The following is a 13,002-nucleotide window of genomic DNA, read 5'->3' as shown; positions in this document are numbered from 1 at the left end:
TTGTGTGATAGGTTAATACTCATTTTACAAATGTGGCAACAGATTGACAGAGAGAGGTTAAGGCCAAAATTTGCAAACTTTTCTGTGCCTGAAGTTAGTCACCTAAGTAAGTGGTTTGCTTTTCAGGGGCTCTGATTCTAGTCCCTCTGTGTGCTCAGCAGCTCTCAAAACCAAGCCACATTTTCTGCAGGAAGGCGGCCGCATTTTAGCCACTCAAATTCAAAAGCGTTGGCTGAAAGCGACTTCTCAACAAATCAGTAACTGCAAATAGGATCTGGGTGTCCTGACTTCCACTCCCCTGCTCTGACGGTTCCATCTCATGAATGGCACAAATGCTGAGTTATAGTATGATCTAAGTGAACGTACATGCTTAAATGCTGTAACCTTTACATAAATGCTTGAATCAACTGTTTTTACTCATGTACTTTGGTTACATTCACAAGTTGTATGGGTCTCCCTCTGGTGGCTAATTTAAGATCTACAACTTCATGGGGTTTTCTCATTTGTAAGACTTTCATGTAGACATGGAAAGGAGCTAGGCATTGTACTGCTACTACAATTTTCTTATTAAGGCCTATTTTCAACCATAGAAATGACCTGCTGACATTTGTCACTCATTTTGTCAGTCAGCATGATATTAGCAAATGAAAAATGCAAGATTAGAACGAGATCCCCTTTCCCCAGTGGCTTTATCGGGCAAAACAGGTGGAAGCCTGCTTTCCGCAACATATCTGACTTCACAACTATGGCTCAAATTAATACTTGTTTGAAGAGAAAAATGAATTTACCTTATGGGAGATTAAACAGTGTCAGTGGATCGAGTATTTCACAAAGACAGAAAACAGTAGGTTTTGCTCTGTTTTCTTAGAATCAGAGACATAGCAGTGGCTCTTTTCCTTGTCTAATAGCATTTAATTTGTTAGGCTTCTGCTTTCTGGTAAGCGGTAGCTTTTGTTTTACTCTGTTTACATTTCCTTTCAATAGAAAAACACCTGGCTAGGAGTATTTATTTTACTTTCTATTAATAATTTTAACTGCTTATTTGAGGTGACCAATTTTACCATACTTAATGTACATTTACGTATCAGTAAAGGTATGTGACTTGTTCAGTAGACAACTCAATAGCATAACAAACACAGCCACTTGGGAATTCCCAAGCGAAACTTGAAATCAGACAAGGCTCGCTCAAAATTTTGTTAAAAGTGGCCCACGGTGAGAAACTGAGAATGAACAAGGCATATGGTCAACTTGAGTTTGTGACCTTGTGGTTTCAAATGAGTTTCATTTATTGAGTATAAGTCTAGTATAGCAGGGCTTGATCTTGATTGGGAGCTACCCTAAATAAAAATAACAACAGATATGGAACTCAAAGCAAAATTTGGAGGCAATGTAAGAATTTGCAAATTGAAACAGAAGGAAGAGTTTGCACCAACCCATAAAACAAAACCACCAAAGCTAGAAAGAACATAGTTAGGAGAGTACAGAGACTCTAATTTGGTACATTCATCCATGGAGTGAAAGCTGCAGTTATTTATTTTCTTTTTTGATAGTCTTTGTTTCTTTTTCTCCATTCACACTTAAATATTTTGGTCTCGGTGGAACTGGAAGGCTTTGGACTTTGCTTGGTGTTGATATGGATTGAAACAGTCAAGTTCAATGGAAAAAACATGAACATCCCATACTCAGAGCCCATGAGTAAACCGTTAAAACGTTGCTCATGAAATTGACAAACAGTTAGGGGACTGTCCATAGCTCTGGGCCAGTACTTCAGACCCTTCCGCATTGATACTTTCATTAGAAGAGTGCTTAAAGTTCACAAAGCCCTAATCTCTTCTTTAGAAGCCTAAAACTAAACATCAAAGCAGAAAGTGTCAGTGAGATGCACACAGATCCAGAACAAGATGGGGAGTATGGCTATATTCAATACCTGGCAGTGAAGGATGTTTTTCAGTATCTAAACATTGGTGTCCCCGCTTCCTGGGATATGACTCTTGACTATGCCACAGCCAGCATTCACACACCAGATCATGTTGTTAGGAATCACATTAATATGATAAATATTTGAGACAAGTCAGGTGATGTAAAACCTGTTACTAGACAAAGGCAAAAAAATTAGTTTAAAATGTATCTTCAAATCTGTTGCTGACTAGAAAAAATGTGTTTACTGAAAAGGGTCCTCTTCCTTACACCCCAGCTTATTGATAGGTTAGCAAGGACTTGTGGTCACATCAACAAGTTAAACGGCAGCAGCATCCTCTTCTAGAGCCTGATCCAAAGGCCACTGAAGTCCATGGACTCATTTAGCTGTTTCCTAGCCACAGGAACATCCTGTGAAAACTGGACATGTTTTTACCATAAATCCTTTTCAAGTGAGTATTGTAGGGACAGGATTCTATAATTGTACTATAAGAATTGATGTAAGCCTTGATTTCATTCTGCTAGCCACCCTTTTTGAATAAGAGAAAGGAATGACTGTTTGAGACTGGGATCCTGTTTCCCATATGCATCACAATTAGGACCTGTTATAAAGTTTAGTTAGTAAAAGACAGGATTTTGTATTGTGTCTATGATAAATGGATTAGAGAAATGTTGAGGGCTTGAAGCCATGTGAATCATTTTAGTTATAAGATTTAGCAAGGCTTAATTTACAATGTATTCTGCTACCTTTGAAGGTTTCTGTGAAAGACTGTGTGAATGAGGAATGCACGCATCAAGAAAAGATAAGGTTTGAAGGCCACTGTTAACCAGATGGTCAAGAAAGGAGGGGTGAAGATGCCTAAGGAGACTTATGTTGCCAGAGAACCATCAGTGCGCACCCATGATTGATGAAGGGCAAATTGACGACCCTGAGGTGAAGGCTAGCACCCCTAAGGACAATTGATTAAATCGGAACCGGGACAGGATAACCCCCTCGGAGGTGTATTGGAATGTTTACATCAAAAGACACACCAATTAAGAAGTAACCGGTCATAAACTTACACAGCAAAATCCATAGACTTCAACAAAGAGAAAAAAGACTATCAGAACAGGGTGCTTGGCCTTGGGACTTTGGGTTCGTCTTGCCACACTCCAGGAGCATCAGATCGCGACCAACAGAGCCCTGCTCCCCTCTGTGACCAATCTGACTGGCCACTAGATTGATCCAGACACTGGACTGGTAACTATAAACATCAACTGGCGAGAGAGAGAGAGAGTGTGTGTGCGCGTGCACGCGCCAATGGACTTCATTCCTGGCCTGCAGCCTTTCATTTTTTATATTGAAATTTCATCTGCTTGATCACAAGTCAGCTTTTTGTGCAGCTCCTCCCTAGTATCCTTTGAGCACAGACTGCTGTCTGCATGAGAGTTTTTTAAAGTGGATAAATGTCCACGATGGAACTAAAACTAGCTTGTTACTTAAATTAGCTGTCCAGAGATAAGTTGGTCACATCTTTGATGCCACACACACAGAAGGCCACTGCTCCTCAGGCTACATTAAGTGATCCACACGTTCAATCTGTCTTCAAATGGCACTGTGTATTTTACAGAGGAATTCTTGTTAAGCACACACAAATGTGACCGCTGAAGGATGCAATATATTTCCCATAACATTTTATTTTGAAAATCCGGGGGAGGCTGGTTCACCTTTTAGATGAACGTTATATACAAAGTCTTATAATTAAGACTGCTGTAAAAAAGAGAAGGTGTAAAAAAATCTTTCAACAGGATTGGTTTTATTTTTGTAACAAAAAAAGTGCATCTAGAACTAAACTAAGACGTATTAAAGAGCAAAAGTGACCTGATACATACAAACGAAGGAGCTGCTGAGATTTAAATGGTAGATTCACAGCTCAAACATAGGAAAGTAGTAGTAATTCAGACTTCTGTGTGCTTTAACAACAGTTAAGAAACAAGGTAACTGAAAAAAGCCTCTTCCTTAAACATTGGTGAACAGAAGAATAACAGGAGATACATCCAGTGGATACTATAGGATGGCATTGTGAAATGGAAGATCAGCTCACAGTTTTATCACTTTCTCCATTTTCTATTAATTTTCTTTTCTTTTCATCTGTTTTCTTCTTGAAGATGCTATTTCTGTAGAACTGAAGTTCTTTGATGCTTTCCCTGATGTCATCTAGTGCTCTGCAAGAGAATTAAGTAAGGTTTCAAAATGCACAAACACTCAGGCTAAATTTGGATTCTGATGCATCTCACAAATTCCAAACTGTAAAAAAAAAAAAAAAAAAAAAAGTAGAACACTTGAGAAATATATGGTGCACAAAACTGTCAGTTATAAAACCACCTTCGCTAGACTGAGTAATACAGGAAACAATAAAAGTTCAGCAGAGCAGGCATGCAAGGAAGTAACACTTTACTTTTTGGTTTGTGCTACAGTGGAGTCGCATCTTACGTGGGGGTTAGGTTCTAAAGTCAGCACGTAAGGCAAAAATCGCATTTAGTCAAAATTACCCTTGAAAATCCCTTAAATCGCCCATAAAGTACTGTATGCACTCCATCACATTAAGATTGGGATCAGCATCTATAGCACTATGTATCCGAGAGAATATAAGCCTCAGGTACGTGCCCTTGAAACTGCAAATTACGCCTTGGTCCAGAGGTTGGAGGATGGACATGGGGGGAGGGGGGGAAGACTACTTCAACGTCATGTGCAAACTAGAGGGCTGCAGGGTGGCCAGGAGCATTGTCTATGATCAGCAACACTTTGAAGTCAAGTCCTTTCTCCTCGAGGTATTGCTTGACCTCCGGAATGAACACTTGTGGAACCAATCCAGAAATAATGCTGCTGTCACCCAAGTCAAGCCTTTTTATTTGATTGCCAGAACACGGGCAGGAGATTTTTGTTCTCCCCGTTTAGGACACGGGGATTTGCAGCCCTGTAGAGCAAGCCCGGCTTTATTAAATGCCCAGCCGCATTGCCACAAAACAACACAGCCACACAGTCTTCATTGGCAGATGCAGCTTCACCAGTAGTCTACACGTTTTTGAGGTTGAAGCATTTCCTAAAACTGTTAAGCCAACCGTGGCTGGCTCTGAATTCGTTCTCATCAGAAGGCTGTCCCTCTTCGGTAGGAGGTTTGAACAGCACGTAGAGGCTAAGAGCCTTTTCTCGCAATGTGTTGCCATCGATAGGCACACGTTTACTGTTCATGTCTTCCAATCTTCACTAAAGTCTTATGCACCTAGCTCGTCACCTTAGCAGTTATTGGAGCACTTGATGCCACGGCTTGACGAATTTCTCTCTCTCAAATCTTGATGGCACAAATGCTAGATTCGTTGCAGCCATATTTACGCGCCGCGTTGGAGACCGACATATCATCTCTCAATAAATCCAATACAGCCAGTTTTTCCTGCAGCGTTGGAACAGATCGCTGTTTCTTCGGTTGAGCACCAGATGAAGTAGTTGGCTTGTGTTTAGGGGCCATGTTGTACGAAAAATACGTACAGTATCTTTAAACACTAGAATCACACTCAGTGCAGCAAGATGCTCACACTATAAGAGGCATGTGGGAACTGAAACTGACTGATGGAACAGCAGATTCACATCTCACGCTCTCTCTGGGGCATATGCTCATTGAATAGAATGGTAGGCAGAATCACCTACAGTATTTACAGGTATCTTTTTTTTTTTTTTTTTTTTTGCCAAGCGTGTATAGTTGAATTCGTGTAAGTTAAATGCGTGTATGATGCGACTCACCTGTATTATGCAAGGCATAAGCTCTAACAAGCCAATACATTCCATGACATCAGAGGACTGGACTAGATGACCTCTAGAGGTCCCTTCCAGTCCTATGTGTCTAGTGTAGTTGAGGGTAAAGGCAGGTAAACTGAGTTGAACATGTTCTCATTTGATGAATATGGAATGTAACACTACCTGGCTTGAAAACCAAAAAGGTTAGTGTACCCACTTTTGTTTTTTAAATCACTGCATGACTTCAACTATTAAAACAAGTATTGGTATTAGTCTGAGATGCCTTATAATGGACAAGGACTCAAGAGACCCATGTTTTATTCCTGGTTTGGCCAATTATCTGCTGTGAGACCCTGAGCAAATTGCTTTACCTCTCTGTTTCTCCTCCCACCCTTTGTCTGTTCTATGTAAGCTCTTTGGGACAGAGATGCTTTCATTATGTATTTGTACAGCGCAGGCAGAACTGAGGCCTCGCTGTGCTAGGCACAGTATTAGGAAAAACATGGGGGCCAATCCTGCCCATATTGAGGTTGATGGCAAAACTCATACAGACGCCATAGGGCTTTGGATTAGATTCATGGTGCTGGTCCTGAAAAGCTTACAACCTAAGAGAAAGTGTTAATACTTTCTACTGCATGGCACCTGCCATAATCAGACTTTAAAGAGAAGGATATGGCAAAGAACAGAACTACACAGACTTCCTGTGCCATTGGCCGTAGAACTAACATGTCAGGTTTTCAAAGAAATGGGTATGCTCTGTATTCCAGTAGAAGAGAGTACTATAGTTTAAAGATATAAAAAATGTACTGCATTAAAAGCAATAGTGGAAGTCTCACCTGTGAGAAGCCACCTTCTTTGGTGCAAATTCAAATTCTTCTGAATACCAGCGCCTGTATATGGAAGAAATTGAGTTTTAAATCCAGATATCTTAAATATATAGTCAGAGGCCTCTTTGGGTTTGCTACAATGGGAAATGTCTCTTCAGTGCAAAAATTTGAATTTCACTGGCATTCAGAAAAGTCACTGTTATAAGCACCAAAATAATATACAGTAACTCCTCACTTAACGTTGTAATTAAGTTCCTGAAAAATGCAACTTTAATTGAAACGCTGTTAAACTAATCTAATTTTCCCGTAAGATTTAATGTAAAAGCGGGGGGTTAGGTTCCAAGGAAACTTTTGGGGGGCAGACAAAAGGTATTATATACTGTACAGTACTGTACTGTGGTTGGGAAGTGCCCCTGGCTTACCCCACACAGGCACAACCCGCTGCAGGCAAGGATGCTAGGAAGCACCTTTGCAGCAGCAGTGGCAGCTTACCTGGAGAAGAATTGGTGCCGACTTTGCCGGGGGATGCTCCAGGCCCATCTCTTCTTGTCCCCACTCCACTCCAGACCTACCTCTTCCCACCCCCACTCCGCCTCCTCTCTGGAGCACACTACATCCCCACCCCTTCCTGCCTCCCCCTCCCACCCCGAAAGTCCTAAGCACAGCCAAACAGCTGTTTGGTGGCGCTTACGACTTTCTGGGAGGGAGGGGAAAGAGTGGAGATGCAGTGCTTCCCCGCTCCTTCCCCTCCCTCCCAGCACTTCCTCCACCGCCAAACAGCTGTTTGACAGTGCTTAGAACTTCCCTGGGAGGGAGGGGGAGGAAGCGGAGAAGAGGAACTTGTGTAATGCTCCCTGCTCTTCCACAAAATCTTACAAGCAGCGGACAGAGCAGGCAGTCAAACGACATTATAAGGGACTATTGCACAACTTTAAAAGAGCATGTTCCCTAATTGAGCAGCAACGTAACTTTGAAACAACGTTAAGTGGGAGGACATTAAGTGAGGAGTTACTGTAATCCATGTGAGAGCTAAACACCTCCCCACTCTGCATGCAGTTCAGTAAGTAGGTCCTCGTCCTTTTTCTGTTTGATCCTAGTGGAATATCTGAAAGAACTAAACAGCTGCATACTGCTCTTTCCCCGCTGTCCTCCTCTCTTGTTTTAGAAGAAAATTAGTAAAATATAACTAGAATGCCTTAGATCTTTTTACACAAACTTTGTATGGTATTTACCTGCAAAGTTCTTTGACAGTGCTCACATCAATTATCCTGTAATGAACATGCCTCATGAACTGAGGCATATATTTGTCAAGAAACTTCTTATCTGCATGTACAGAGTTTCCTAGAAAAAGACAAAACAGATATTTCTTTCAAAGACTTTACGAAGCTACCGTGAATTACATCCGAACTAGAGGTAGGCTATGCATCCTGAGGAAATCACATACGACTTCTAAATGTTTTCAGTCAGCTTGTAAGTCTCATGTTCCAATAAATATGATTTTAAAGGTTTCTGTCTGATTTTCACTCTGGGATCACTTCTGTGTGGTTTAAATATATAATCTCTCTGCACTGAATTCTTCAATTACTTCCTCTACAATTTCTGGGTCACAAAAATAATTATTTCAATAAAAGTAAAAATATTACACACACAACCAGCTTTTCCACTAAGGGTATATAAGCTTTACTGTTTGTTTAATATAGTTTCCTCAGGTCATCCTTTTGACCTCTGTGAGTCAGGGTTCTGAGTCACCATCAAGTAACAGGACTTTCAGAATAGCAGCACTTAGAGGTTGACTGTATTCATATCAGCCATTAGGGAAAAACAAGGTGCATATCTGTGATAGCAGTTTGTGAATGCAAAACATAAACAGTATCAACGCAAAGTCACACTAGTAATGACATAAATGTATAATGAAATATTACTACTAACAGGAATTTGTTTCCTGCAGATCTATAGGAATTTTCAGAAACTCATATGTAATATCTGCTTTAAGCAATTTATAGAATGGATGATACCTAATGCTGAACTTCCCTTGCTTAATGAAATTTGATTGAATGCAGATCTCCAAGTAGGAGACTAAATCACCCTGGCATTGTGCATTAACAGGCTTTTCAAAGCCCCACCGAAAACGAAAGGAGGATTGATTTTATTAGTATTAAAGTACACATTTTACCTGCAAGAGGACAGAGGCCAGGGGGTGTTTGCTGTCGTACAAATGACAGAAATTCATACTCTGCTTGCTGCAATGAAATTGTACTTTCTTTCACTGCCTTAGTAAGGCCAGACTGCAAGAAAGAGGCATCCATCACCAATCAAATATTTACCATTATTTAAAAATACTTCTGGCATATTTAACTAGCAGTCAAATGTTACCTAGAAATCAATAACTGAAACAATAACCAACTAATGGCACGTTTAATGCCCAGAAGTATTAAAAGAGACAACTTAACTCTTAAATTTAACCTTTTGGGAGGACTTAACATTTTACCAAGTGCATCCGTGTTTATCCACTTCAATCCTAGCTAAGGGACAGATTCTGATCTTACTCATGTTGAATAACATCCCTACTTCACTGACTTCAATGAGACTACCCAAGGAGTAAGGAATAGATTGCATGAGTAAAGCACATCACAACATGGCTCTGAGCAAACACACATCCCTGTGACTTTTTTCCACCTGCTATTTTATGATGTCTCAGTCCTGAATTACTCAGATTTTGTACAAATCTTTATTTATATGCATCAATAACTGTATCTCTTCAAAAAGCGGTATATGTTGATTTATTAAATGGATTATTTATTGGATGGTGTCAGTTAAATTAATGGTCTGTAAAGCATTTTAGCTTTAAACCCTACTTTCAGGGATTTGGAATCAATGCTAGAATGTTCTGCAAATATCTGTGTTTTTTGTGGTTGTTTTTAATCTAAACTGGAAAAATATGAATTGACGTTTCTAAATTAGAGTGCAAATACATATGGATGTTACTGGCTTAGGACACCTATAACTCAAAAAAGTCTCATTTTTTAAAGTTAAATATCACTTATGTTGTCAATCTGCTGTAAGAAGTTCCTAAAGCTGTATTTCCAGCTGGCTGTGCTGTATATTTCCATAGCTGTGCCACAAAAATGCACTTGGGTCTATCAGATTGTATTTAAAAATTTCATTGTGTAGCTGTGTTTTCCTTTGTGTTCTAATCTTATATATATCAGTTAAAAGTAAGTAGCTCTGCATGAACAAAGATGACTTATTTCTGAGCTGCTTCCATCTCCAATTCACTTGAGAAGTAAAACTAGGTTTGGATTCTCAACTGAAGGAGGACAAAAGGATCCACCACATGAATTACTTTGTTTTCCAAAGACCTGCTGATCTTTCCTAGAGAGAGTAAGATGCCTGAGAGGGATTAATGGGCATTTTATAACTTTGGCACTTAATCAAAAACTACCCTAAATTTAAATATAAGGTGAAGGCTTGGAAAATCTATTCACTTTCTTGCCACTGGCAAGCAGGAAACTTCAATGGTGATTGAAGGAGCCAAAATCATCTATTTCTGCAAAATGTAAGGTTTCAATGAAAAATTAACGAGGTTTCCAGCCCATAGTATTGGGAAAATAATCAGCCAAATTTAAACTAACTGTAAATTGATGCAACATTGTCTTCCCAAGTCTGTTAGCATTTTTCATATTTTTTTCAATCAGTAGCATTGTGAACCAGACAAGATGCTGTCAGTATAGCTGCTTAAATTCAGAACCCTGTAGGCATCAGTGGAACTAGCAAGAGTCATGTCAGTTTCACACTGCTGCTCAGAGCTTTCCCAAGCAGCAGCCCCTGGTGGCCCACTCACTATCTTTCACATCGGCCATTGTTGGTAGGTTTATTGCTCTCGCTAGAAGGTGTCTAGAAAAATTTTCAAGGCCTATTCAAAGATGCTGCAAGTCAAGATTGTTAAGGCCCTTTGGACAGTCTCTTTCAGGTTAGTCTTGTGGTTAAGACACTGGATTAGATCTCAGAAGATCTGGATTCAATTTTCAGTTCTGCCATGGAGTTCTTGTGAGATTCCGTACAAATCACAACCTCTCTGCCTCAGTTCCCCATCTGTAAAATGGGGATATTTCCTTTCTCCCACCTTTTGTCATCTACATTTAGAATGTAAGATCTTCAGAACAGGAACTTTCTCTAAAGTGTTCATATAGCACCTCACACAATTTTGAGATTAAGAATTATAAAATTGCTACTAGTTACAAGGAAGCAGAGATTCTCGTACTATTGCTCTAGAACCTTTACCTTCCCATGATGCTCTTTACACCATTCTGACATGCCATCCAGCAACTCATCTGGCTGGTTTATAATCAGGTTGGGACCCTGTTAATGAGAAAAAAAATATTAATATAATCTAATCCTAACAAAAAAGATCATTCTAAAGCTTATCATCAGACAAAAGGAATCTGTCTACCTCCTGTTGACACTTCTAGCTTTAAAAGGGAAATTAGGAGAAAGCTGCCCATCTTGCTCTGCACAACAATCTTAAAACCCATGTGGTGGGAAATGCCTCCCCCACCTGCTATAAACTATCAAGTGATTCTGTATGAATAGTAGCCTGTGGTTCCAGTTGGTCTCTCAATGGCTTCTAACATCAAGTTTTCTTCGTCTACAAATAAAAAGGCATAGTGGCCTTCTTTCTTCCACAGTTGATAACTCAATCTGGGATGTGAATATCAAGTCAGGTTCTTTCAGGCTCATGCACCATTTGATTGGATTCTGTAACTGGAACTTATTTAACAAGTGATGAGCCATGAGTCAGAACTGAATCCAGTTGCCTCTCCCAGCACTGTATGTATTTTGCAGCGCTAAGTAGTAGTGAAACCTTATTCTTGTCACTAAAGCAACAACATATGACTCATAATGTGTAAAGAGGAAGCACAGGTCTATTCAGTAAGATACTGCCGATTTTACAGGGACATCTTCCAGGTTATAATCACATCTTAAAAACAGGCATTTTGGAGTCAGCAGCTGGCAAACCTTTCAGTACTAAAAAGAGACATGCGACACTGTCAACAAGGTTGTTCAAGAATGCAGGTTATCTTCCACTAACATTTTACACACAGCCACAATCCAAACAGCCCTCAGAAACATGTACTAAAAATTGTTGTTTGACTTGTATTCTAGTCCACAGGTGGCACACATCTGGAAATTGCATTTATGAAAGGGCACATACCACGCTGGCTGCTTGTTAGCCAGATGGTTCAAAAAACATTGAAGATAAAAATATTCCACTCTAACCTAATAGACAGACAAACCTTCAAGTATAACAAAGTAACAGTACCAGGCACTAGTAATCAGAGGTACGCCAGTACACATTGACTCCAAACTCTAACCTACCTCAGCCAAAATGTTTAAATCAGAATCAGTTATGAGACAAGCCATCTCAATGATCTGGTCCTTCTCTATGTCCAGTCCCGTCATCTGCAAAGGCAGAAGCAACAATCGTAAGAAGAGAGAAGAGCTATGTTTTATACTTTGCAGGGAATGTATGTCTTAACAACGCTTTAATCCCAGAGTTGGGCTCACACTGCTGTAATGTTTGGTTTTTTTTCACGAACGCTTTGCACTGATTTCAATCACCAGTAGAAGGGATTAAATAATCAGTGTCGGCCAAATTGAAAAAGGAAAGGGGAATTTCCAAAGCTTCTCAGGGGGCTGTGCAAATGCTTGGCGAGTGAATTTAGAGCAGAACGGCTCAGCCATAACTAGAAAAGAGACCTGGACAGCTGGAACGCCCAGGGCCTGACTCCGAACAGGATGCTTCCCTGCCATCTGAAGCAGCAAAGTCAAACAAGTGCAGAGGCCAACCTACAGCCTGGCAGGATCAAAGAAAAGGGAAAGGCTCTGGAAGTGCAGGGAGCCGACCCAGGCCAGGGCTTGGTCTCTGAGGTGTTTCCCTCCGCTCTGTCCAGCCTCGTGCTAAACACCCCAGCTAAGGCCACCCCTAGGCTGTCCTGCGGGGGCCGGGATCTCTCCTCCTGACCCCCAGCCTGGCTTTCACTTGCACACCCCCCTCCACGTGCGACCCCCGGCACCCGTATACATGGGGGACCCCCCCCCGGCACCCGTATACATGGGGGACCCCCTCCGGCACCCGTCTGACATGGGGGACCCCCTCCGGCACCCGTCTGACATGGGGGGCCCCCCCCGGCACCCGTCTGACATGGGGCCCCCTCCTGCCCCCTCAGCCAGGCACAACCCCATGGAAACAGCCCACCTGCGTGCCCCGAGCCCCCCGGCACACAGCCAGCCCCCCTCACCTCCAGATCCACCCAGACCATCCGCTGCCCCATGCTGCCCGCAGCCATGGTCGCCCCGTCCCGGAGCCCGGCTCCCACTGCCGCCAGCAGCCGGCGCCCGTTGGAGCCCAGCAACCAAGCGCGCATCGCGACAGGCCGCAAAGTGTCCACCTGGGGACGACAATTCCCAGACGCCCATGCGCCATCT

The 13,002-nt window shown here is 41.5% G+C and overlaps 1 protein-coding gene across 2 annotated transcripts; it reads right to left on the bottom strand.

The window, feature by feature from the left end:
* Positions 1–3,696: 3,696 nt before the first annotated feature.
* REXO2 (RNA exonuclease 2) lies at positions 3,697–12,973 on the bottom strand. 2 transcript variants are annotated; one of them, XM_073320835.2, is made up of 7 exons: positions 12,816–12,970; positions 11,893–11,976; positions 10,798–10,875; positions 8,690–8,801; positions 7,749–7,857; positions 6,526–6,579; positions 3,697–4,122 (listed from the first exon to the last, which is right to left on the bottom strand). In XM_073320835.2, the coding sequence occupies exons 1-7, from the start codon at positions 12,939–12,941 to the stop codon at positions 3,993–3,995; spliced, it is 693 nt and encodes a 230-aa protein (XP_073176936.1). In that variant the 5' UTR covers positions 12,942–12,970; the 3' UTR covers positions 3,697–3,992. The 2 variants fall into 2 exon arrangements, with proteins under 2 accessions (XP_073176936.1, XP_073176937.1); XM_073320836.1 differs by lacking the exon at positions 3,697–4,122 and adding an exon at positions 4,129–4,204 and having other exon boundaries at positions 12,816–12,973.
* Positions 12,974–13,002: the final 29 nt, after the last annotated feature.

Source organism: Lepidochelys kempii, chromosome 22 (genome assembly GCF_965140285.1).
Source record: "Lepidochelys kempii isolate rLepKem1 chromosome 22, rLepKem1.hap1, whole genome shotgun sequence".
NCBI classification, from domain to species: domain Eukaryota; kingdom Metazoa; phylum Chordata; order Testudines; family Cheloniidae; genus Lepidochelys; species Lepidochelys kempii.
Note: the sequence above shows the minus strand (reverse complement) of the source record. Positions and strands in the feature narration are given on the sequence as shown.